This window comes from Chinchilla lanigera, unplaced genomic scaffold (genome assembly GCF_000276665.1).
Source record: "Chinchilla lanigera isolate Chin_1 unplaced genomic scaffold, ChiLan1.0 scaffold00079, whole genome shotgun sequence".
Taxonomy (NCBI): domain Eukaryota; kingdom Metazoa; phylum Chordata; class Mammalia; order Rodentia; family Chinchillidae; genus Chinchilla; species Chinchilla lanigera.
In genome coordinates this window covers 8,881,900-8,908,963 of record NW_004955480.1, presented here as the reverse complement: position 1 = coordinate 8,908,963, position 27,064 = coordinate 8,881,900, and the positions used below count along the sequence as shown (strand labels likewise).

General features: G+C 35.9%; 1 protein-coding gene across 1 annotated transcript in view; it reads left to right on the top strand.

Moving 5' to 3' along the window:
* Nucleotides 1-2,104: 2,104 nt before the first annotated feature.
* The window catches only part of Cpeb2 (cytoplasmic polyadenylation element binding protein 2), a gene marked incomplete at its 5' end in the record, with an annotated part of 53,411 nt that continues 28,451 nt past the window's right edge, over nucleotides 2,105-27,064 (top strand). Inside the window, 4 exon segments of the mRNA XM_013503330.1 lie at nucleotides 2,105-2,386; nucleotides 3,149-3,238; nucleotides 10,723-10,813; nucleotides 26,041-26,091. Of these exon segments, the coding sequence (XP_013358784.1) occupies nucleotides 2,105-2,386; nucleotides 3,149-3,238; nucleotides 10,723-10,813; nucleotides 26,041-26,091 (514 nt within the window).

The window sequence follows — 27,064 nt, the reverse complement described above, 5'->3', positions numbered from 1 at the left end:
CTCTTGGCGCTTCCTCCGCCGTCGGTGGCCGGAGCCGCGGCTCGGGTCGCCCCAACGCCCGGCCCGCCGTGTCACCTGCGCCTCTGCCCGGGCGGGAGCGCGTCGCGCCGTCCGCGGCTGTCAAGGTCGAAGTCCTCCGGGGTGGGCATCGCTTTGGTTTCTGTGGTTTTTCACGTTTGGGTGCGGTCCTGTGGGTTTAAAAACCAAAGGACACCAGGGTCCAGGGTCGTGTGTTTCCCTTGGGGACTTTGCGACAGCCTGGACCGACGTTCGCCTTGGGGAAGGCAGTGGTGGGTTGCGTGTTGTCACTGGGACCTGTCATGGGATATCGCGGGCAGGATTTGCGTTTACCCGAGTCTTTTCGGACTCAAGATCTTTTCAGTGATCCTCCGTACGGTTTCCTGAGGTGACCTCGGAGTGGATCATAGACGTTGAAAGAGCTTATTTTTAAAGATCAAGTCAGCATGTATTATGGTGATAATTCGTTTAAGGACATTTCCACGATTAAGGATTGACAGAGAAACGGAATTTGACCTTAACCGGTGCTTGCTTAACTCGTGGAACTTTTTCCGTTGACCGGTTTTCAGGGGTTAACCTTGTAAAGTGTGAATCCTGTCTTAGTTCACCCAAGTAACAGTTAACAGTTTTTTGTTGACTGTTTTCTTCACTGGTTTCTCCCTGCGTAAAGAGAATGTGACCTGTAAGGATGAAAACGCTGAAATTTTGAGATAATATTCTACTTTACCACGGTTTAGGTGATCTTGAGCAACTGTGCTTTGTGCCTGGAGGTTTTCATTTTTTTAACTCGAAACTTCCACAGAAATTTAGAGGTAATTTTGTATTAAAGCCATAATATAAAACGTTAGCAGAGCATGTACCATAATCCATATTTAACTGCAGTCTGCTTTTGGACAAAAAAATGAGTCTCACCGTGGGCCCTATGAGATCACACAGCTTTCTTATGGAATTTTAGATCACTGAAAGAGAACTTTGAGCCTTGAGCCATTTTAATAAGGAAAGTAAGGCCCTCATGCACGGAGTGATTTGTTCATGGCCCCTTAGTTATGCTTAGAAAGTGTATGTTCATGACTGTGTGAGCACTTGAGAAATTTTTAAAAAGGCATTATATATCAGCGTCCTAAAAAATGATCTTGTAAGAAGGTTTAATTTTTCAGAGTATCCTATTTATTGATTTTGAGTGACAATACTGCCGTTGGCTCAGTCTTTGCACAAGATTGTTAAGCGTGTTAACTCATTGCCAGTAGAATTCCTAGCAATGTATTCTTCCTTGAGAAAAAGAAAAAACTGCTGTAGACGTGGGTTTTGCATTCTTTGATGACAGTTTTTCATGCCATAGGTTCTAGACTGAAATATAATTTACTTTTGAAAATGACTTTAAGAGACTTGAATATTTAAGTCCATAGTTTATTGGCAATGTATCTCAGTGGATCCACCTATGGGTACCATCAGATAATTGCTTAACGGTTCATGGATCAGTGAAGTAAAAATATTTTTAAAGAAACTACTAAAACTAGAATGACACACCTTAAAAATTGAATGAAGAATGAAAAAAAAAGGTAGATTTCCTATACTGCCCTAATTTGAAAGGCATCTTTAATTCATAGGACAGACTGTAATAGTACAACTTGTTTTGGAAGACGAAGATCTAAAATTTTCACAAATGTAACTGGAATATTTTAATTGAGAAAGACCACTTAATATACAAGAGCTTGCAGAATATAATAGCATTTAGATTACAATGTAGATTATGTTACACTTTGGAACATTTATTTTAAAAATACGTTAAAAGTATATATTTTTTTAATCTTTGCAACTCTTCCTGTAGGAAAAAAGTAACTGCATGGTTCTGTGTCTGTGAAATATATGTAGATAAGAAGAGGAAAGCTTGCCCAATATTAAATGAATAGGACCTCAGATAGGAAGATCTCTAGCCTGTGACTATTTGTAAGCTACTTCAGATATGCTGTTGATTTATGTATTTCAGTTTTTAATGGTCACTGACATTTGTAGCTCAGGTGTAAAGGCTGAGTTGGAATTCTAGACTCCCTAGAGCCTCTGACTGAAGCAGATGTGTTCTCCCCAGCCTCTTCTGAAGCAGTCTCCTTGGAGCAACCATCAGAGCAGTGGCTGGGGCACAGGAAGCATGTCTTGGGGAGCGATGCATGGCAGAGATCATCGGAGAACCGGAAACATGGGGATTCCAGGAACTATGAATCAGATATCTCCACTGAAGAAGCCCTTCTCCGGTAATGTCATAGCACCGCCGAAATTTACTCGCTCTACTCCATCACTGACTCCAAAGTCTTGGATCGAAGATAATGTGTTCAGAACAGACAACAATAGTAACACACTCTTACCCTTACAGGTAAGAATGGTATGTAAACAGCTTTATTTCTGATGTTAACCTTTCAAAATAGGAAGTTGGGTGATGGCAGTAGTGATAGCAGTACGGTACAATTAACAGAGTTTTGAAAAATACATTTCTAGTTGTTAAGTATATATTTTAATTATCAAAGAGCAGAATACACAGGAAGAAATCGAGAATGTAAAAATGACACGCAAGACAGAATAAGCTTTGAAAACAGGCTTTCTAAAATGTACAGAAACTTTTTGTGTTTCTTAAATAAAGATTGAAGCTTTTAATTAGCAGCTTCTTAAAATTGTCTTTTATTAAGCTCTAGGAGATCACCAAAATTTGCTTTTCTTATAATATAGCTAAGCTAAAATATTATGTAACTGTAATACTCATAGATTTTTTATGATCAGCTGTCTGTATATTAGAATATGTTTAGTACAGCTGTAATTTTGGCACAGTAATGTTAAAATATTAAAGCTTTTTTATATCTAATTCAAATTTGTCTTCACTGGTTTGATGACTATTTTTGTCCAAATGTAGTCTAATACTTACGGTGATTAGACTTGTTGTTTTCACGTCTTTTAATATTTTGCTGAGGTTCCTTTATGGCTATTTCAAGTGAAATTTTATGTTCCCTGAAACTTTCAGAGGATAGAACAGAAATTTAAGATAGGAAGAACTTTGATTATTTTCTTTCTTTCTGTTTTTTGGGGGGGTTGGTGTGGGGAGGAGAACTGCTCATTTCTGATGAAAACTTCTATGCTATTGAAGGTGAGATCTAGTTTGCAGTTGCCAGCTTGGGGCTCAGATTCCCTCCAAGATAGTTGGTGCACTGCAGCCGGAACATCCAGAATAGACCAGGTAGGCTGCACAGTGTATATTTCTCAGGGTTTTGGCTAGGAGCTTAGTATTTACATTACGAATAGGCTTTATCATTTGCAATTCAATTATACTTACTTAAGCATATGTAAGTGGGCATTGAAGCAATTTATGTTTTAAAAAATCGCCTAATTTACACTACTTGATATAAAATCGTCATTTTCAAATTTAAATGATTTGTAATCATTTTATATTTCTAAAGCCGAATAAATGTTTTTGGAAAAAGGAATTAATCATACACCCAAGAGCACCTGACTTTAAACATCAGTCAAACTAAACAGATTGTTATCTCCTTTAAGAATGATTTGCAATTAGGTACAAAGTCGTTGTTTACTTAAGGTCATGTTTTACAAAACTTTCCAGTAAGCTTTTCTCTTGAAATTTTCTTTTTTTTTTTGTTTTGTTTTGTTTTTTCTTGTTTGTTTGTTTTTGTTTTTCTTCGGGTACCAGGAATTGAACTCACGACCTTGCACTTCCAGGCAGGCGCTTTGCCGCTGAGCTAAATCCCCAGCCCCTTCTCTTGAAATTTCTGTATTCATTTCGGGATATATTTTTGAAAAAGCCCTGTCCTGGTTTAGTATTTCACCTTTGTAAAAACTTCAGGGTATAATATTTATTTATTCTAAATTTTATTATTGTGCTTTCAGTTATGTATCTTCAAGAGCCTTGTGGTTGCAAAATGCTATCTTCCTGCAGACTGCATTTGAATGTGTACTGGGTGCCAGGTGATGAGGATTACTGTAGGAGAGAGAAAACTCAGTCCTTACATTTGACTGAGTGTAGACTTGAGGTTCTCTGAGTTAAATGAATGAAACTGTTATCCTTAGCTAAGGCTCTTTCTCAGTCAATTTAACAGCAAGAGATGATTTTAAAAGTAAAGACTGTGTAAGCAGATTAATAATACATTTGTGAACATTCTGATTTAGAGGATTAAGTCCTAACTTCAATAATTAACTCTTAGAGTTATTTTAGACAAGTCCTGCCTATTTGCCAAAGTTGTCCTGTCAGTGTCTCCACTTAGAAATAGTAGTATAATTGACAATTTTTATCTTGTTAATATGTTAACTATTAGGCTATTTCTATTCTCTTTTTTACTCTGGCCCAGCTAACTTGTCTTAGTGACATTTTTACTTGTGGTAATCCTTTTATACTGTTAAAATACCAAGGAGGTTGTGTATTAGGAAAGGAAAATCATTGTGATTAATTTGAAAATGGCAAGGCAAGTATTTTTAGAGAGGACAGGACCTGATTATTCTGCATGTATGTGCAGAAGCAGTAGGATATGTCTGGGTCCTGGGGGCAGGGGCATATGTTGAACAATTAGATTACTGAAATAGCTTTAGCTGTTGGAGTGTAGCGAGAGAGCAGACACACGTGATAACAAAAGGGAGGTTTTCATACTTGGCCAGGGAACAGCTACCTGACAAGAATGCCCTCCCTCCCAGTTAGACTTCAGTCAAAGCTATTCTCTTTGACCAGATTTACAGCCTAAGGTTTTCTGTAAATTTATTTTTGGATAAAGGACTTTGGTGCTTAAAGATACATTTTTTGGTAGACTATTGGAATACTAGCATTTCCTGTGGCCCCCTGAACATAGGTATAGTACAATGGAGTTGAAGATAGTAGTGGGAAGTAAACTAGAGAAAGGTCTGAAACTTAGATCTTCTTCCTCTTCCTCTCAAAATCTCTATAATGTGGAATGATACTAGTTCATAGGTTTCCATCCCTCTGGGTCATAGTTTCCATATCTCTAAAAGAAGAACCTTGAACTAGGTCATAGTAATTCCTTTTCAGCTAGTTCTGTGCTTTCTCTGTTTTGCCATGTTTCTCAACTCCTCATCCTAATTCTCTGGCTTTTTTTTTTTTTAAGACTATAAGGGGCTTGGGTTCTTGTAGGGATGCTTTAAGGCAACGGTGTCAAGCAGCAGAAGGAGTAATCTATGACCTTCCTACTAGTCTTAACAGTAATGTCATTGGGTCCTTTGAGTTCCTTCTGGGATCTTACACAAAATTTGTTCTGTTTCTATCTTCCCATAAAAGGTTGAGGTATTTGAAGTTGAGGTTCTTAAAAATACAGCAGCAGCTGCTACAGACTGAATTGGTATTTCAAAATGCTGAAACACAAACATTTTAAAGCAAAATTAAATTTAAAATTATAAATAATAAGCACCCAAACATCTGATATTATTTCTATTTCTGACCTTTTGTCATCATATGCAACATTTTAATACTTGTAGTTTTGCTAACAAATACAGTATTTAAACTGTTGATTTATCCATTTTTTCTCAAATTAATTAGGTCTAGAATATATTAATTTGTAGAAGGGAGGTTTTAATTTTCCTGCCTGGATACTTCAAGCCTTAACCTATACCAAGATCTGAAAACGTAACTGAATTCAATAAATGGAAAAGAAGTAGTTTTATTTGTTATAAAGTCACATTTTGTGAGTTGACATTTCTTACTTTAAGTAAGATTAGTGGGAAATTTTCAGATTCAAAACTTCTTAAAAGCAAATGTAAGTTTTTATGCACATTTCTGACTTTAAAATGATTATTATGTATTTGTTAATTTTGGATTGAGAATTTACTTTAAAACAGTATTAGGTAGTTACTTTTGCAAGAAATATGCAAAAATGTGATTTCTAAATTACTTTAATTTTCAGTTAGCTATTAAGGTTACAGTATTTTTATTCATTAATACTTACATATTGCAAGTCACAGTAAATATCCTTTTAACTGAGGTTAATATTATTTTACAAGTTTGTATACGTGTCTCAGTTACTTTTTCTCTCATTGCTCAGGCAAAATACCCAACACACAAGTTTAAAGGTTGAAAGGTTTATTTAGCTCACACTTTGTAGAGGTTTCAGTCCATAATCTGCTGACTCCAAGGCAGGGTGCTGTGGCAGTCAGGCATTGAAGAGGAGAAAGAGTTCCTGGTGGGAAGAAGGTAACAAAACAAGCAAGGGCCAGCTGCAGCTCTTTCTATCCCTCATATCGTATCCAAGCTACTCAGGGCAGGTAGCACTCACACCCTTAATCCTAGTGCCCTTGATCCTAGCACTGCACCATGAATCAGTTCTAGCATTACACACTCTAGATCCAGCCACCTCTGAAAAAGCCCCACCTATGACTGCAAGGGGCTGTGAGAGGACATGTAGACACAGCCATGACAGTATGGCTCAGCAGTTTACTGTAAACAGAACAACAGTGAGCAATTACAGTACAGTGTGTAAAGCCTGTATGTGCATCGGCCTGTCCCTAATTGGGGGAACAGCAAAAGACTCAGTTCTAGATTTTTGTTCTGTATCACACAAACTACTTTGAATTAGTTGGAGGTATGTCCTGCCAATATTTAATATCCAAGCTATTACAATATTTTGATAAGTCACAGTTTGGAGATAGCTTAAACATATCATTTGAGTCTTAACTCTCGTGTCTTAGTCATTGTATTGTCACTGAGACACAATCCCCAGCACTTAACACATACAGTTTAAAGGAGGAGAGGTTTACTTCAGCTCAGTTTCAGAATTTCAGGCTTAAACACAGAAGCAGCATGTTGGATGGGCCAGGGTGGAGGAAAACTGCTCCTGTCGTGGCAGCCAGGAAGCAGAGAGAGGAGGAGCTGGAGAGGACACAGACCCTTCCAGGTCAGGTTCCAGTGACGAGCACCTCCTGGCAGACCCCACCTCCTGACAGTGAGTCAGTGATAGGCCACCAGGACTCAGTCCTCCTCCAGCACCCCGCCTAGGAGCGTGGGAGGCTTTTGGGGCCATAACATCACCTGACAAGAAACGAAGCATGTAAGAGTGGCCCACGTTCAGTATTTTTATCCAAGAAAGCATTGCATAGGTTATGCTTCTTAACCCAGACGAACTACAGGAACATACTTTTTTGAGACTTTCATACTTGTACATGGAAAAGAAGATAGGCTCTTGTGTATGTGCTCGAGTAGTGGGCACTTCCTTATGTTCCTCTCTTGTGTTTAGTTCTTTAATTATATTCAAAATACAACCAGTGGGAAGAAGCATTGCTGTGATATTCCACATCAATACAGATCAGTATTGGTGTGTTCACGTTTCCTTTAAAATTGCCAAAGGACTTCCATTTAGTTTTTAAACCAATGGCAATTTTCATGAACACAGATTTTTCAAATATTCTTATTTCAGAAGAATACATCCTTGTTGTATAGCCAGATTTATTTCTTTTTCTTTAGAAGTCAGAATTCAGTCTCCCAGATTTACTTAATGGAATTGCTTGTGTACGAGCCTACAAGTTTCATTACATTCAAAGGGTGATTTTGAGATGTTATGACTTACTTGCTCTAGGCTATTTTATGTTTGCTGCTTTAAAAATCATATGGGATGCAGCTGATGTTTAAGAAAGTATAACTAAGCAAATAGTTAAAATAGCTTTGCTGTTCTCCCAAAGTAGGAGTATTCAAAGATCTAAGATAAGAGCAAAAATAGGGGACCTTATAAGTGGCCATCTCAGATTCATTTGGACACAGGTATTTAAACTAAAGTTTAAATACATGCTACTTTTTTGAGTAATAACTCTTGAGTTGATTGTACAGTACTTATGCTTGTTGGATGGTTTCCCTAAGACTTTTTGCTTTCATGCCTAAAATATTGTCTGTGACCCACTAACAGTATATATAAAACTACTTCAAAATATTATTGCACTCTAGAGCAAGGGGATACATCTTGCATTGCAAATGGAAGGTGCCTCCTGCCCTTCCCCAGAGAAAGAAGGTTCCTTGAGAAATATCATTTGGGTGATATTAATAGTCACTTTTAACTAAGGTCATAGATTGAAGAAGAGCTGGCATAGGATAATTCTATTCAGAATCATGAACCTGAAAAGATAGGTGTGAATTGTAATACATATATCTCATATCATTTCCAAGAATTAGGGTATATAAAATATAAAGTATTCTAAAAGTACTTATAATACACTCTTAGAACCTATATGATACATCATACCTTTGGAGAGCTTTGCCTTTGCTTAGTTAATGTGAACAATTTTTATCATAACTGTTTATAATTTTATTTTAAATACATCTTGGAACTTTGAATGTAATAATAGTCTTCTCTTGCATGGTTGGAAATTTGACATTGATATCAAGGGCACATTAATATCTAGTACTTGCCTCAACTTAGTCAGATAACATTTGGCTTCCTAGTCTCTGAAGGATTTTGAGACGCTTTATAGTCCTTTATAATTACCATTTAAAAAGAATACTTTTTGCCTTGTTAGGACTCAGTTCACACATTTTTACAAAGTATTTTATGGGAGAGATAAAGTAGTACTCACGTAATAAACATTTGAGAGACAGGAAAATCAAATTAGTTGAGCATAGTAAAACAGACACACAGAAGATGGAAATATTTGCAGATTCTCAAAATGATAGGTCATTTTTGCGCAAAGCCATCCTCTTTTCTGGTCAAGCTTTATTTCATTTATTTTTCTAATGCTTTCAGTCTTTTTCTAATTTTTGTTAAAGATCTAGTCTGATCGGGTTACTTTCGAGAAGGTGGGACCAGAGCCTGAGGAGGGTTAGTGATTTACAGCATCAGAAAACTCTGCAGTCCACAGTGTGGTCTATAGGCTAGCAGTGACAGTGTCACCTGAGCACTTGTTTGAAGTGAGCAGCTCTCAGGCACCACTCCAGGGCTGCTGAATCAGACCGTGGATGTGTCTCAGTACTTGTGTTCACCAGCTGTTCAGATAATTCTGGAGCATGCTCAAGTTTGGAGACACAGAGAGGCAAGAAGCTGTAATATAGCAAGTTACACTTCTAGGGTCTTTCAGTAAAAATCAGTCAGGGAACTAACAGTAGCTGGTAATAAAGCTGGAGCAAGAGCCTGCTGTCTAGCTTGGTTTTTTGAAACAGAATCTCTCTGTGTAGTTCAGGCTGGTGTTGAAGTCACTACATAGCCCAGGCAGGCCTCAAACTTGTGGTGATCCTCCCATCTCAGCTTCCAGGGTACTGGACTTACAGGGGTGTGCACCAGTTCAGTTCTGTCTAGCATTCTTTCCATTATTCAGTGTTACTTTTCACCCTTTTTAATTCCTTCATAGCACCTTGTTTAGTCTGCAGGACTGATTCAGACACCTAAGCTTTATAATGCTTATAACCATAATTTAAACATCAAAATAGGATAAATAAATGAGCATATTCTTGGGAAAACTTCTTAGGTTTTCTTTTTTCAGCCTTCTAAAACACTGATTCTGAATCTTCTGGATTGCGAACCTTTTAGAAAACATAAACATTTTATTGGGGGGGGGGGCGGAATATGTATACGCCCACTTGAATAGTACACCAAATATAATTCCAGTGACTGATGGTGTCTCTTGTAGCACATGGATTCAGGTTAAGTGTTTAGTTTTGCTTTCTGTGTTCACCTTTTTCCCACTTAGTTTTCTGCTTCTTCCCCTTCTGTTTTCAGAGGTAATCATTTGCTGAGTTTAAAAGAGCCTATCCTGTCCCCACATCGTGCACATATATTTAAATTTATACACAAGCATATTCATGCCCAAAAATGGGTGGGGACTGGCACTGACCTATTAGGGCAAAGATTTCCAGGCTGTTTGGAGAGCAGGGGCCACAGCTTGCTGTGACAGCTTTCCGTGTATATTTTCTCACATGTATTGAGTATGTGTTGAACAGAATACAGTATAAACTCGTGGGCAGTAAAGAAACAAATGCTTTGTAGTAAGCAAGTTAAGGGGCTGAACACATGACTTCTGACAATGCAAAACAAAACTATTCTGAGACTTGGTGAAGCAGGAAACTTAGTGAGCTGAGAGCATGTTCACTAAGGAGAGGATTGGGGCAGGAAGGATTGCAACACAGAGCAAACAATGTAGGAACACTGTGGAGACTGATTTGAATATAAATATTTGAGGCATTAGTCTTTGTTCTGATATTCGTATTCTTGCTTTTGATCTTTACTGCATAAGATGTTTATGCATTCATTGTTATGAAATTCAGACGACTAAGTCAAATAATATGTCTGATAGATGTTTAAAGTATGGTGCAATTATGGAATTAAATCTTTTTTGTCTTAGATAATTACTTTCCCAATGCCAGCGTCTGTCTTTCTAGATATGTGAGAAAAAATTTACAAGTTAAACAACATAAATGTTTTCAGGGTGTATAAAATTTCAAGAATCTTTATAGAGAATGATAAAATATCTTACTCTATTACAGTAATATTTCAAATGAAATTAGATTACTTTCGGTATTTATTTTGGAGATAACTGTATTGAAAACATTGTTTCCTGGTAAAAGACATTGTAGCTCATGTGATCCTCAGTTGTTCGTGTTTTCTTGGAATACAAGTTGACTAGTAGTACCAAATTAATCAGATGCTCTATTATATAAGAGAATTTAGATAGTGTATTTAACCATATTTTGAAAAAAAATTGCATAGATCATAAGTCTTTTTTTTTTTCTTCCAGGATCGAAGTAGAATGTATGACAGCTTGAATATGCACTCTCTGGAAAATTCCCTTATTGATATTATGAGAGCAGAGCATGATCCTCTCAAGGGTAGGTGACTTTTTAAAACAGTTTTACATGTGTTCTAACCTGTCTGCTTATCTTAGCAGTTTTAATAGCAAAGTGAGCACTGAATAGCACCTGTGTCAACTAAGGGTTAATGGTATCTGAAGAAATTTAAAGTACTTGTTTCATATATACATATTCTGTGTATATAAGTAAAAACATAGTAATTTTACATTTCTTTATACTATATTTCTTATTACCTTAAGGTGAAAATCTAGCAAACTGTGTCAGTTTGAAGAAAGAGAAAATGAGTTATGTACTGCTACATAGTGAATTATCCTAAAGCTTAGCAGTTCAGAGCAACAGTAGATACTACCTTCCACAGTTTCAGTGATCAGGAATTCAGGAATAGCTTACCAGGTTGTTTCTGGCTCAGAACTTTTCAAGAATCAAAACCATGAACTGCTTTGTAAACTTTCTGCATTTTTAATTCTGCAAAGCCAGTTAAGAATTCTCGTAAAAGATTTAGCCCGCAAATTCTAGAATTCAGTGTAGGTAGCAAGGTGTTATGCAGCTAAGTTGATAATAGTAGTCAGGTAACTAATCATTTTGTTGTTTTTCTGGATTTTGCTTGTGGAAGACTTCCCTGTCTTTCTGATTCTTTCCTTTTAAGAAGCTTGAGAAACTGCAAGGTTATAGGTGGTGACTAATGATGTATATTAATGGTAATTCTCCTTACAAACTCACATAATTACACGTCAGGCTTTTATGTTCTCTCTGAAACTCAGCTTGAGTTTTTGGAATTTCTGTATGTGTCTAGTTCTCACTGTTACACTGACAGGGCCAGTGGTATATGTTTTGGAGCCACTGTTCAACAATAGACTGACAACTATTAAGTGTCTTCTGCTTATCTCCTTGTCTAGAAAGAAAATTCTTTTTAAAAATTCCAGTACAAGGTAGAGTTAAGACTATTGTTGCTGGTGTTACTTCAGTATTCCTTTAAAAGTGTTTTTGGATGTTGGAGAAAATATGAATTGTTACAACTTTAATTACTCAGTTTTTCTTCTTCCTAGACTGGGTAATTATAAAAGTGCAGGAAAATCTAGAGAGGGGACAGCAAAAGGAAAAGAGTAATATTTTCTTTAAATTCTGAAGGGAATTCAGACTTTTTTTATTAGAAAAATTACCCTTGGCTGTGGGAAAAGGAAAAACGTGCTCAGCATCAGCTTTAAGAAGCATTATGGTGACAAATTTCTTTTTCTGATTGACATATTTTCTGTTCCATGTGTATTATGACAAGGTCAAAAGAAAAGAAAAAAATCAAAGAAACCGCTACATAAAATAAAAGGAGTAAGACTGGTGCTTGTACAAATTCCCATCGTATACACGTTTAAATTACCTTCATGCCTGAGTGCTGCCACGTACATTTTTTTTTCCTTTTCTTAATAGCACAGATGCCTCTGCTTCCTGCAGTGTCATATAATGTGCACATTTTTCCTTCCCACACCCTGATTATCGCGCGTTTTTGGGCTTGATCTCAGTAGCATCTGCCAGAGGAAGATGATAGCAAGTGGAGGGAAGCACGAGCAGGGTTAGTGCGGGAGTTTCTTTTCCCTTCTTCCCATGCTGTTCCGTGGGACAGCGCTTCACATGTCTCTCCTCCCTTTCTCATATTTCCAGCCCTTTCAGAAAAGCTTTTCTTTCCCAGAATAAAATGAATCTTATTTTCCAAGGATGAGCATTTGAATCTTGTTTTCAAATCTTTTCCAAGTTTGTTTTAAAGACGAGCCATTTCCTTCATCTTTCTCATGGGATTTAATGAAAAAGGAGAAATAAATTGGGAGTAAATTTTAAAGATGAGTTTCTTGTGTCTCTTTGTATTAATATAAACATTTGTAGAACACTGTGTGAACTTGAGTAAAGAGAGATAATCTTTGTCAGTTATCTTTTGCTGTAAAACAAATTTCCCCACAAGTTCACAGCCTAAAATCAACAATAAGTATTCAGCACCTCACGTGATTTCTGTAGGTTGGAATTTGGGAGCAGTTTGACTGAGTAGTTTTGGCTGAGGATCTCTTCTGAGGTAGTAGTCACCTGGCTGAGCCGCAGTCATCTGCAAGCTTGGTCAGCCGGAGGGTTCCTTCCCACAAAGGTGCGCTGGGGCAGCTGGCAAGTTAGTGTAGGCTGTTGGCAGAGGAACTTAGTTCACTGCCACGTGAGCCTCCCCACGGGGCTGCTGTAATTCTTACAACATACCTGTGCAGTGATACAGCTCAGTGTGAGTGCCTCGGTGTCTTGACCTGGCCTCGGAGGCCTCACAGCACCATTCCCACAGCATCCTGTAACGGCTAGGTCAGCTGAGCTACTCAGGAGAGGTGAGGGCCGCCGGCAGGAATGGTGGACGCCCTTGTGGAGGCTGGTTGCTTTTACAGTGGTAAAAGGCAGAGCTGTGTATTCACATTCGTTGCTACTTTAAGTGAAAAGGAAAAGAGAAAGGAGTTATGGTGAGCACACCACCAAGACGAAAAGTGGGCAGATAGACATGTGGAGTGCGAAGAAAGTGGCAGGGTACTGCCTGACTGAAAACTGAGTGATTGTACTACCAGTAGAAGCACTCTGTCATCCTTACTTCCACCCAAATGCTTCTCAACTATTTGTTTTCATTTCCCTGCACCCAGTGGTTTGTACACTTTAGTAAGGTTCCCCCAGTGCGTAACAGTGTGGTTTGTGTGACCCATCCTTGCAGGTGGGAAGGGCCTAGTCTTGGAGTTATACAGAGGTGAAGTGATAGCATCCAACGGTGGTATGGTGATTGCACCTTATTCACTAACTGTGCCCGCCTTTTCACGGGATCCTGGCTGTACATCTTGTGAAACAGACTCACATGGAATGTGTAACCTACTGGGGAAAGACAGGCTCCACAGAGCACAGTGCGTGAGCAACTAGTGCAGGCACTCTTGTGGAGGGAGAGAGTAGGAGATCCTTAGAGAAGCGAAACATGCAAGCACCGTATTTGATGTGGAGTAAAGAAGCTGAGACCTGAAGCCTGAGCAACACACTGATGGAAAAGTACCGGGCGCAGAATGTCGACCTGACCAAGGGAGCAGCACGTGCAGAAGCCTGGGTGGGTGCTCGGCTGAGGAACTGAGAGGAGGCTGTCTCAGCACAGAGGGCCCCCTGACGCTGGCTGGGACGACTCGGCTCAGTCAAGCCTGTCGTCCCTCTGGAGTGCAAACACTAACACACTGTTACGCTTCCCTTAGTAGTGGTGGCACTGAGCGATCTGCTTTATTTATTCTGCAGTGTTTTCTTTCAGTTAACATTCTACTTTCTGATGACTGTCTTGATTCTAGGCAAAATATTTTTCTTTTCAAGGAAAGAACAAATACGGAGTTTTTCTTAATGGTTAAAGAAAATTGCACTTTGCCAAGTATAGAACTGCAATTTTACACTTGTACATTTGCAAGCCTGTTTTAAATAATCCATGATCTTTTTATGTTTGTGTCAGTTCATTGCCCCTTAAAACAAACAAATAGCACAGATTGTTGTTAAGCTCTCTTCCCACCTGCCTCAAGCTGTAAAAAGGTTTTAACTGTGTGAGCATTTTTACCAAAAGTTGCTTATCCTCTCCCCTAACATATAAAGACAAAAATTGTTTCAACTCATAAAAATGTACTTGAAAACTGTAGTATAGTTTATATAGCAGTTATTGAAAAGATCTGTCTCAGAATGTCATAATGTCTTCACCTCTACACCCTGAACAGTTAGAGGAAATTCAAGAAAAAGGATTTCGAATGTTATTTTATGCCAGTGAATGTTTAGAAGGGTGTGCTTTTTTATTTATACATGCTTTTGCAGCACATAATGGTTATATTCTTGGGGGAGGCGTTGGTACATGTATATATAGAAGTGAGTGGTTTTAAAACCTTTTGTATACTAGGAATCACTGAATATATAGGGTCATTTTTATTAATTACTGATTGTTAAACTCCTGAAACACTGGAAGTGTAAGAAACACTTCTAGTTTTATGGACCCTAACCCTGACGAAATAAGTTATTTCTGTAAGATGTGAAGTGACTGTGGTAATACCAAATTCTTTTCTTCCCCTTTTCCCTCTGTTTTCTCTGAGTGTAAGTCTGAAATACGAAGTTACGAAATAGCTGGTATGACTTTTTGATATCCTTTGTGAGAACTTGTACTTTGGAACTTCTGAACCTTTGAGCTGGACAGACATTGTGAACTCTGAGAGCAGCTTAACCTTGCAGATTCTAGGCCCACACCCATTGTGTGCTGCAGTATATATTGGAAACATGTACTGATAAAAAATAAAAACTGAAAAAATAACGTAGTTTGGAGAAACTCTGATATAGGAGAGCAAGGGCTAAGATAGCTATGAAAAATTGGGAAAGTTTAGTACGTGTATTGAAGCATAGCAAACTAGGAAATAAAACGAACGTTGATATACTTGCCAACGGTTGTCCTCTCCTCTTCCAAGGCACTACCACACTCCTCCTTAGTCCCAAACTCCAAAACGCAAAGTGCCCCCAACTCCGAAACTTTGAGTCCCAACATGATGCCACAGGTAGAAAATTTCGTCTCTCTCTTCTTGACTTGTCACAGTTCAAAGGCAAGGACCCTAACAATATTGCACACAGTCATTTAGAGGCTGGGGTTCAGATAGTGTGTTTAAAGTATAAGTGAACTTTTTGGTTAGGGAATCCCTTCCCTAAGATAAGCCAGTATGTTCATGCAGCTGTTCCAAAATTGAACAAATGTGGTGAAAAATATCAAAACCCCCCAAAAACTTCTGGTCCCAAGCATTTTGGATAAGGGATAGTTTCTTGTACTACAGTGTCTTTTTAGAATGATAATTCAAGAAAGGTGGTTGTTTATCCTTTCCTTTGGTTTTTTGCCTTCTGGGTATTGAAGCCAGAGCCCTGCACATGTTAGTCGGGAGCTCTACCGCTGAGCTGCAGCCCTGGCTTTCATTTCTCAAGTAAACAGTTTCCATTTATTTCACAGAGAAGTTGGGGAAATTTACATTTATTTCCTCTTTACTCTTCAGTTTTCTTTTTCTAGTGAACACTGGCTTCAGTAAGAAGAAAAACAATTAAGTTTCAAACATATTTAATAGAGAAGAAATGTTGCACATTTTATTAAATGTATTCTGACACTGACTTGATTGGTCTTCACACATTATCTTCTAGCTACTCAGAATTAAGTTTGTCTTAATGAAAGTGCAGTTTATAGGGGTTTAACTTTTGTCATCAGTGACAGTATCTGCTAACAACCAAATTATGAGAATATGACTGTAAAAGTTCTTGGTTTAGAAAATTTGCTTGAAATATGGTATCATGAGCAGAGACTTTTATCTTTATGTAGGTGTCTTTATCAACAACAGTATTACTAAAGTTAAGGACATAATTAAGCATTATTTCTTTCAGGCCTTTTTGAATGGTTTGATAAGTGATTTGAATTATGACACATTATAATTTTCATTTTTAAAAATTAAAACCTATCTGAAAAACTGTAGTGATTTTTTAATAATTGTATTCATTCAGAACTTTCTCATGACTTTAAATATGTACTTATGACTCTTATTTTTAAGTGGAAAGTAAAACAACAAAACATGTTTATTACATGTAAATTTCAATGATAAAAGCAAGCACTTAGGATGATCAGGCCTATGATTATAAGAATATAGAATTTAGAATATCTGAGAGTCTCTTTTTTTCTCAAAAATATATTTAATCATTTTTTGTTTTCTAAATATTTAAAGTGATACTCATTAAAGGAAATTTCTGTAATGATCAAGTTCTAAAATCAATAATCCCATGAACTAAAATAAGAACAGTTGGTATTTTGATGTATAATTTTTCCAATCTCTTATTTTTCTATGTAAATTTAAAACACTTGAATATTCAGATCTTTACCTTTTCCCCAATTTGGTTAACTTTCTAAAAAATTAGTTGTGTGTGTGTGTTAAACAGTACCATAAGGTTAATATTTTTAAAAAATACCTCTTCTACTTCATCTTTCTATTTCTGATTCTTGGATCTTAGAGGCAGCTGCTTAGAACTTTTTCATTCACTGATTTTTCATGTAGTTGTAAGCGATATACTTTTGTACGTTTTACATTTTAGTTACTATATGTTGATACCCTACTATGGCTTTAACATCTTCAACACTGCCCCTACTCTGTCCTCTCAGAATGGTTGTACGTTTATTTTTGTTTAGTTCAGGCATTGTATTACTAAGATAATACAAGTAATATTCATAAATCAGCCTTGGCTACTTTGTATTATACCATTTTCTTCTTCATATGACTTTGTTTCTCCTGAAATTAAACATTGTTTTGTCTGATTTGTTAGCTTAGTTTTTAAGTACTTATCACGAATTCATGACAAAATCTATTTATGGAGCTCTGAAGCTTCTTTAGAGAGAAGTAGATGACAGTGTATCATGTAGTTATCCAGATTTTTTTTCCTGCCTCCAGAATCATCCTTCTTGTAGTCCAGAGCTGTCACTTTAGCACTTTATAGTCCTGGGAATCCCTTTTTGCCGAGAAATCTGTCTAGACCTCAGTGTCCTTTTCCTTGACAGTTTATACCTTTGTTTTGTTAGGTCTGTCTTACAGTACTTTCTTGCCAATGGAACATAAATTTTGAGTGCCTCTATATATAAAAACATTTTACTTAGAAATAATGATGCACTGGTATGAAATTATGTAGTAGCAATTGAGAATATTAAAGGCATTGCTTCATTATCTTTTAACTTTAGAGCTACTCTCAGTTTAATGCTATTCTGAAGTTTACTTAGTCCTATGATTGTCTTATTTTTAATTGTTTTCTTTCTAAGAAATTTTAGGATCTCTTTGTGCCTGTGGCTCTGAAGTTAAATCATAATGAAATGTAGGTCTTGAAGTATGTATATACATATAAGCCTGGTTTATTTATTTATCTTTTGGTTGATTGAGCTGAACATTCATTTGGATGCTTTATGTTTTGTTTTTTTTTTTTGTTTTTGGTTTTTCTCTGGTACCGGGAACCGAACTCACGACCTTGCGCTTGCCAGGCAGGCGCTTTGCCGCTGAGCTAAATCCCCAGCCCCTTGGATGCTTTAAATATATTCATTTCTTTAGTTCATGGAAATTCGAAGTATTTTTCTTTAATAATGTACTTTTTGACATTTACTTTTTTTTAATTCTTGTTCAAATATTAAATTCCTTATACTCTTCTGCTTGCCTACTTTTTATTGTTTTTTCTTTTCTTTTAATTTTGAAGAGATCTATCATTGGCTTTATTTTCAACATTTTTTTTCTGATTGATTTTGAAGACCCTCTTTTAAAACAATTTTCAGAAGTTTTGTATAGTATCTTCTTACTCTTGTTTGATCTTATTTCTTCAGAGGATATTATAGTATTTGAAAATTATTTTTTCAACACCTTGTATTATCTAGGCTTCCTCTAAGTTCCTCTGGTCTTTTCCCTCAGGTTAGAGTCTTTGATGAAATACTTTGCATTTTTACATTCATACTTAAAAGTAAGATATAGAAGTGATGTTTAGAGCCCACATATGAGGTTGGGGTTATTAACTTGTAGTGATTGCAATAAGCCAATCAGATGGACCCTTGCAGTGTTTATTTCTAGTTCTTTCCTTGTGGGGAAGTGGATCTGGACGTATGACTTCAGTCTTTTGTCCAGAAGCTTTAGGCCTCACTGCAAAAGGTGACCAGCTGTATCTCTGGTTCTTTTAAAAATTAATGCTACATCTACCCTGTGATAACCTGAGCTGCTTATTTCTGAGCCTGGCCAGGTGACTGGGGGGAGTAAATGGCTTGTTTCTTACTGCCGTACATTCCTTTTCAGTGATATTTTGCTTTATGGAGTTAGCACTCAACCCTTCACATCACAGCTTCACAAAATTCTTAACATGGTCCTTCCTTGATCGTGCTAAATCCTGTTTGTCCCGCCAGAGTTACACTTTTCTGAAACTTTTACCTGTTACTTTAGGGGTTCCAGACAGCCAGAGAGGTGAGTGAGTGTGTGCTGTCCTCTGTTCAGTGAGAAGTCTCAGCGTCCCCGGTCAGCCTCCCTCACGGGACTCTTTGACCCTTACCATGGGAGATTGTTTAAAAATTTGTAGACAGTCATAGTCTTTTTTAGTCTAATTATTTTTCTTACTTAATTAACTCAGGTATAGTATTATAGTTTTTTTAATATATATTTCAGTATAAATATTTGAAATGAAGCTGTGCTGTGGGTAAATGACCATATCTGCTTTTGCTTTACCTTGAATCAAAATCTATCATAATATTAAGAAAATAGGGACAGTTCAGTTAATTATTAGTCAAATGATTAAACCTTTTTTTCGTGGTAACTCATATTCATATTATTTGTTGCAACTTTTAAAAATGATCATGTGTAGTATTGATGCATGTAGAATAATTGTACAACCACTCCACTGTAGGGGGACAGTTAGATTTTAATTTTTAAATAAAACTCAGGTTTTTGTTTATTTCTGTAAGATAAATTTACTTACATTATTTTGGAAGCTCTAGACATATATAGCTGCTCTTCAATTTGTGACATTTATTTTAACATGAAAATGCATTTGATGCAGCTGCCTTACCAGCTGTGGAATCCTCCCTAGACGAGCTTCAGTGTGTTTACAGCGCTTACACTCACCTGCAGTCGGGGGAGTTAGCTCACATAATTTATACTGAATGTCAGTATCTCAAGTAATTCACTGAATACTATTTTTCACTGATGGCTATGCTTCTCCACCACTGCAGATGGAGGATGGTTTATGTTGCTAACTTACTTTTAAGTTTTATACCAGTTCATCATTGCTGCTGTTACTATTGGATGGCTCATTTGTTATTCTTCCTGTTGCCATTACTTTCATTTAAAATACTTACACAATGAAAAGGTTTAGAATTTCTAGTTCAACTCATTTTTCCACGTTTTACCGAAAAGGTGCGCAGATAGTAGAGTTCTCACATTCCCCACAGTCACTCTCACCTGTTGTTGATATCCATTAATAGGATATATTTATCACAACTAACAAACCCATACTGTTACATTGTTATTAACTAAAATCCATTTGTTATTCATATTTCCTTAGTTTTTACTTAATGACCTTTTGCTGTTGAGAATTCTGCCTAGGACAGCACATCACAGGTAGTCACATCTAAGGATCTTCATCGCTGTCATGGTTCCTCTGACTTTTCTTATTTTCGATGATGTGCAGTTTTTATCTTTTCATATATATATGTATTATATATTTGTGTATGTGTGTGTCTGTGTGTACATATAGCACACATATATGTACATATTGTGTGCAAAATCTTGGGTTTCATTGTGCCACTTTATGCATGCAGATAAGGTTTTGATTATTAGGTGCATGTTTTATAGCAGGAACTATAATAAGCTATCATCTTACCAGACGATTGATGACTTATGTTTAACCTTTTGTTACTGTCGTCTTTCATGATTATACTTTACTTGAAACAAAACCTCTCGATACTCTTTGTTCCTTAGTGTTTAATAGTATATTTTGTAGTATTGATTAGGTAAAAGTCAGAAAATTTTTAAATAGTGTTAGATGACAAAAATCTGGTAGGATCCTGATTTAAGGGTGAGTTAAGTAGACTAATTTCAATGGACTCTAAAGTTGATTGGTGGTTTTCACTAGATGTGGGTAAGGAATGATTCTGTTGCTCTCTTGGGATCTGGTACTTTGGATCTAAGGGTCTTTTCTACATTTGTATGATCTTATTCTTAGGCTTTTATGAGGCATGCATTGAGATTTGGGAATGAGGTCAGGAATGACTGTCCTGCCCCTTGGATCTGAGCAGAGATTGGAGTTATTCAAGGTTGGTAATGACCACATTCTAAGTGGATTTTACCAGATACAGTGTGAACATTTTTTTCTGATTGGATTTAGAAGTAAAGGTGAAATGTAAATGATTTTAAAATATTGAAAGAGTGTACCAAACTAGTGGGAGCAATGCTTTTATTGGAAGCAAACAAGAAGCATTAATTATCTTCAATTAAGGATGTGTGTGTTTAATATACCTATGTAACTTAGCATATATGTATCATTTATTTTCACAACTAACATGTATTTTACAGTTGGGAACCTGTGATTTATTTTCAGCAACTATTATCCAAGTTTCAGCTGCTTTTAAGTGGTGAAACTTGTTGCTCTTGAATTTGTATTTTTATCTACTGCATCGTACTGCCTCTTTTTAACTAATGTGGCTTCTAGACTTTTGTGATTATAATATGTGACTTAAATATTTAATTTTCTCTTTAAAAGTGTTGGTAGAATGCATGGCATTTTTTTTAGCAATTTTCTTATCACTGAATATGTTGAAGTTATTGTTAACAATGAATATTAGGGCTTTGGTGTACATTTTTTGTGTATACATAGAGTATACACTTAAGGACCCTCTGTGGAGCCCTGTGTATGAGCAGTGACATCCCAAGACAGTCAGTCTGACTACTGATACAATTCACTATGTGTGTAACAGATGAGTAGCATATACAGCTTGGATATAATGGGGTGACTCATACGTTGGGCAGGATGGAGCAGGCCAGTACGATAATTTCCCAACTCAGAGCAAACCCAGTTTAAAACTTAAGAATTATTTATTTCTGGAATTTTTCATTTAATGTTTTCAGACCATCCTTAACCTTGAGTAATTTAAACTTCAGAAAATGAAAGCAGAGCTAAGTGAGAATTAGTTTTCATTAAAGAAAATAGTTGAGGAGAAGGAAAAGTTTTATCTCGCCAAAGAGTAAAGTCTTAGAATGTTAGTAGTCTCCCCCTTTCCTGCAGAATGCTAAAGAGATTTGAAAAATGAGCAAAATAAAGGCTTCTTCTGTAATTGTTCTGCTTACTTTGAGATTGTCTATCTTGTGCCCTGCATACATACACATGTAGTTGAATCTATGATTTACATAATGGAATAAGATATTTGATTAATCTATTCAACAAATATTTGAGAGCCTATTATATGCTAGGCTGTGTTGTAAATGGTAGAAATACAGCGTAGAACAAAAGAGCAAAGTTCTTGCCCTTTGTTAGATCTTCTGTTTTTAAAAAGAGAGACAACTAGAAATTGTTAGAGAATAAACATGTAATGTTATGGGTTAGAAAAAGAAAGAAGCTACTATTTTGGGCAAGATGGTCTGTTAATAACATCTTGCAAATCTGAGGTAAGTGAGGGGTGCAAGCTTTACAATGCGTGTGTGTTCAAGAGAGAGGGGTATTGAACCCAGCATTAGCAACCCTTATTATTATTATTTACTTTAGACTGGGTCTCACTAGGTTGCCCAGGCTGGCCTCAAATTTTGATCATTTTGCCTCAGCTTTTCACAATACACCATACCACCTCACCTGGCTGGGCAAATGCATTTCAAGCAGAACGAATTAAAATTAGAAATATCCTAAATTAGGAGTAAGTCTGATTGGAAAAAATGCAAAGAGGCAGTGCACTTAAAATTGTAACTGATGAGGGATTAGATCTTTGCTGTATATGTAAACCGGATAAGTTTATCTACACAAGTGATACGTTGTATTGAGTTCTCATATTTCTAAGTACTTTTAATTTGCATATGAAGTGGCTAATACGAATGAAGTCTTTTTATCTATGTATTATGTCAATTGCTATTCCAAATCATAATAGACTAAAATAATTTCTAAGATACTGTATAGGTTCTCTATGGTTTATCACTGACTCCTAGAAATACATATTTTAAAAATTTTTATTAAATAGTTATCTTAATGCAGAAGTCTCCAAAAGTAGTATATACTTATTATTTATAGCTACATTAAAACCGTTATGAAGTTATTCTAGTTTATACTTTCTTAAAATAATTTACAAAGCAGTTGGAATTTATCACTGGAGAACTTTATTTGAAAGGTTAGGATTTCCTGGGATAACAGAAACCTCAGTTGGCTTAAATAAAATAGTTTGTCTTACAGAAGCACTTGTACTTCCAAAGCGGAGTGATGACTTTCACAGAGCTAAGTTATCTTGTTCTATTCTGCTTAATCCAGTGTAAGACCTTGGTCTAATGCTGGTTTTTTGTTTAACCACCATTCCAGCAAGTAGGATAAAGGAAAGATAAGCTTTCCCTTTGAACAATATTTTCCAGAAATTGCACGTATCACTTTTGTTTTTGATCGTGTTGACCAGACTTTACACACATGGTCACAGTGAACAATAAAAATGACTTTTGCTGGGGCTGGGGATTTAGCTCAGCAGCAAAAGCGCCTGCCTGGCAAGCGCAAGGTCGTGAGTTCGGTTCCTGGTACCAGAGAAAAACCAAAACCAAAAAAAAAAAAAAAAAAAAAAGACTTTTGCTGTTGCAGCTTTGTACCTACCAGCTTTTGGGAGTCTTGTTATTGATGAGAAGGGACGAGTACCATTGTGACCTGTTAGTCTCTACACCACAGGCCCTTTAGACAGTAAGGAGAAATTAGTTTTATAACATTGTGACTTTTGTCTATTTTTTCCATATTAAAGTTTAAATTATCCAACATACTTTATAATCACTGTGATTTTTTTTAAATAGATGAGTTGTCTAATGACCCTTCCCCGATGCCTTTCTCTACATTCCGTTGTCACTAGGAAGTCCGTATTAAGGTAGCAATTAAGAGTATCAAGCCAGATCACGAGGTTCTGAACCTGCCAGTGCTGCCTGTAGGAGTGTAACCTTGGACAAGTTAATTAGCTTTTTCTGACACAGTTTCTTCATCTTAAAATGGGAAGGAAATAGTACCATGCACATGGGATTGTTTTCAAGATTAAATAATGAGTTGTAAAGAATTTAGGATAACTCCTAACACTCAGTAAACCCTCAAATGTTGTTATTATCATCAGTTGACAGGTTCCTAGTGAAAGTAGTTTTAATTATATCCTAAGTAAAACTTAAATGTAAAAGTTAACAGTAAAATTATATGAATATTGTCACTGTGGTAGAGGAAAAGTGATTGGATAATAAAAACGTGTCTAAATTTGCTTACTTGATTTTGGCATATTTTCTTAGTTATATTGATTTGATGATTCTGTGTGATGAGCTGTATTTTAGACCATATGTACCAATATATGTACATTCAGTATTTTTCTTTTGAACTTTATACATTGTTATTCCTTTAGGTTCATTCAGAGCCAAGATGTCCAAAGAGTATGAGAAGTGAAAATACCTTCACTTGTGTCTTGGGATAAATTAACCAGTGAACCTATTAGAGAATAATTATGTGGCAGTTGAAAGTTGAGTCTTTCAAGATAGAAATAGGCCTCAGGAAAAAGGCTTTATTTCTTCTGTTATTCCAGGAAGTCTTGTTTGATTAAATATTTCTTTGTGCTTTGTTTTATTTTATAACAGACTATACAGAACTTTTTTGCACTTGGCAGATTTTATTGAAGCTGTGTATTTCTGTCTGTCTTTTCCACAGACAGACATAGAAGAGATAGTGTCTTATTCAGATTTGTATCCTTCATATTCTACACACTGTTAGGATAGAAGACTTAATTTGTTATACTAAACAGCAATACATGTTCCCACTTCCGTAGGAGTTTCTTTTAAATATCAAGTCAGAAATAACAGTAATTTTTCCATGAGTTTAAATTGTTTTCTAAATTTGGTAATCTATAGGAAGATGTTTAGAAATAGTTGTATTTCCAGAGTAAGCTGTGATGCCTCAAAACAATGTTCCATGTTATTGAAGTTAGCTTAGGAGGCCTGTGTTTCCAGGCTCTTTCTGTATTGAACCTCCTGTACATAGTCTTAATTTTCACTTCATGCTAAGGTATCAGGACAATAAACCTCACTGTATGTTTTTAGAATATGACAGCTTTATTGAACAGGTCACTTAGTTAACTAATTTCTTGTATGACACTCCAGTAAATAGGAGGTGATAAATTGTCCTTTTGAGATAGAGTAATACTTGTACTGCATAACCTTTGAGTCTGAAATCAAAGTAGATGAAGCATATCTGTACATGTATATCTATGTATCTTTCATATATAGTGTGTATGTGTGTATATATATATTATATATATATATATACATGTAAAGTTTAACATCAAAAGTGGATTATCTGTCACTTTTGCATTAGTAGAAATTCAGCTTCATGACTAAAACAAAAGCCAACAGACAGTCTCTGTCTTGTGCAGGATATGTGGATACATTAAAGGATCCACATATTAGGATTTATTAAAGTATTTTGCTGAAGTTGTAAAGGTAGATGCAGTTAATCTGTGTTCTTCACTAATCATATCAAATTCAGCCGCTTATTGATGGCAGTCCATTATATGTTACCATAGTGTCCTTTTGAAATGACTGTGCTGAAGGGGGCTTGAGACATTTAAATTTAACAGTTTTTTAAAGGGACTTTAATGTGTCCTTTAAGATAGTCCATCAGATATTCAAGGGTTAGAAAAAAAATCCCACATTTTTATGAATTTAAAATAATGATCATCCTTATTCTCAGCTTTTAGTCAAATAAATATTGTAGTATGAAAATGCTAGATAAACCATAGTATATTCTGTGCATGTCATTTTTTTTTATAGCTTGCATGCTACTGTTGCCCTTTTTTATACCTAGTAAATACATAGTTGTTGAATGGAAGATGCTCAGAGGAAATACTCCTAAGCTTGAATGTTTTCACTTTTTAAACTACTTTGATTGTTTGTAAACTCTATGCATTTTCAATAGCATCTGTAGTAATACACCTAAGAAGTTTTCATTAAACTTCATCTAAATACAACTATATAAAACTATATTAAGTAGCAAGTTGTGATGAGTTTTTCCTCCTTATTTTAATATTTTAGTTAATTTTAATTTAGGAATACAAATTTCAAGTTTTATTTTCTGACCCAGAGAACTATAGAGAAAATTAAAAACAGCTTTTAGAGGATCAAAAAATTAACATCCCATATTAAGTTTGCAAGGATACCTGCATTGCTTTTAGAGTTTAAAGAATAAACTTTATTGTATAGCCGTTGCTCTCAAATTGTTATCTTGTAATCTAGGAACTAAAGCTGTTTTGTTTTCAATTCAAAAATAATTTAGTTAATATACTTAGACCTAAACTTTTCAGTTTTTCTGTATTAAATATGGTACTCAATATTATTTTGTCATTATCCTCTCCAGCCACACATCCTTCTGCCCTTTTTGTTTTTTGTTTTTTGTTTTTTTTTGCCTTTTCAAGTAGCTCCTTAATCTTCAAATTCCTCTTTCCTGTTTTTCTAAAGGTCGATTGAGCTACCCACATCCAGGAACTGACAATCTGTTGATGTTAAATGGTAAGTCCTATAAAAACATTTTGTATATTTTATTGGTTTATGTAAAGGTAACTAAATACATATTTCTCAAAACCTTCAATTTAATCACTTTATAAAGGACAAGAATAAAGCTATTGCCATGCATGGTAGTAAACTCCTGTAGTCCTAGCTACTGACCAGTCTAGACAACAAAGCCAGACCATATCTCAAAAAATAAATAAAGAAAAGTCATAGCTCTTCCTTTGAAGAGAGCAGAATCAGGAATCTGAGTATATCCTGGCTGGTAAAGTAGTCATCAAAGTATATTTGAGACAGTATGAGTTAATTCATTGATCACAGATTTTGGGTGTAGTCCCTGTTTGGATATTAGCTTTTCAATTTAAGATATGACCTTAGTCAACTAAATTGACCTTAGTTTTCCCACTTGTAAAATGGAAATATACAATCTCAAGGTTTATTATGAGAATTAAATGAGATAAAGTTTGCCAAGTACCTAGAAACCCATTGCTTAGTTTAAGCACTTGTGTTTATGTTTAACTGAAGAATATACTTGTGATTCTATAGATAGAATAATCACACTAATTTAATTTATTATAACTAAAAAGTTTGCATAGTTACAGTCAACAGTTAGGAGAAGAATAAACTTCCATTGAAGTTTGTTTTCTGTTGGTCAAATATTATTGTATATATAGTCACAGTACTCACACCTCCATGATTGTGTGAGTAGGGGTGGAGGTTTACAGTATTTTTCACACAAGTATTTTTAAACCATATGTTAGTTGGAAAAGGAAAATAAGAAGAAGAAATAGAAATCATATTTACTTTTTAAAATATATAAGAATGGCTTAGTGCTTCTGTCTCATTGAAATGTGTTGAAATAACACGACAATGATGTTGAGGAATGGAGGTTGGAAAATAACTAGACCATATGAACTGATACCATGTGAGGATGACAGTAGTGATAGCAAGGTAAGAATAAGGCCCATGCTCTCTC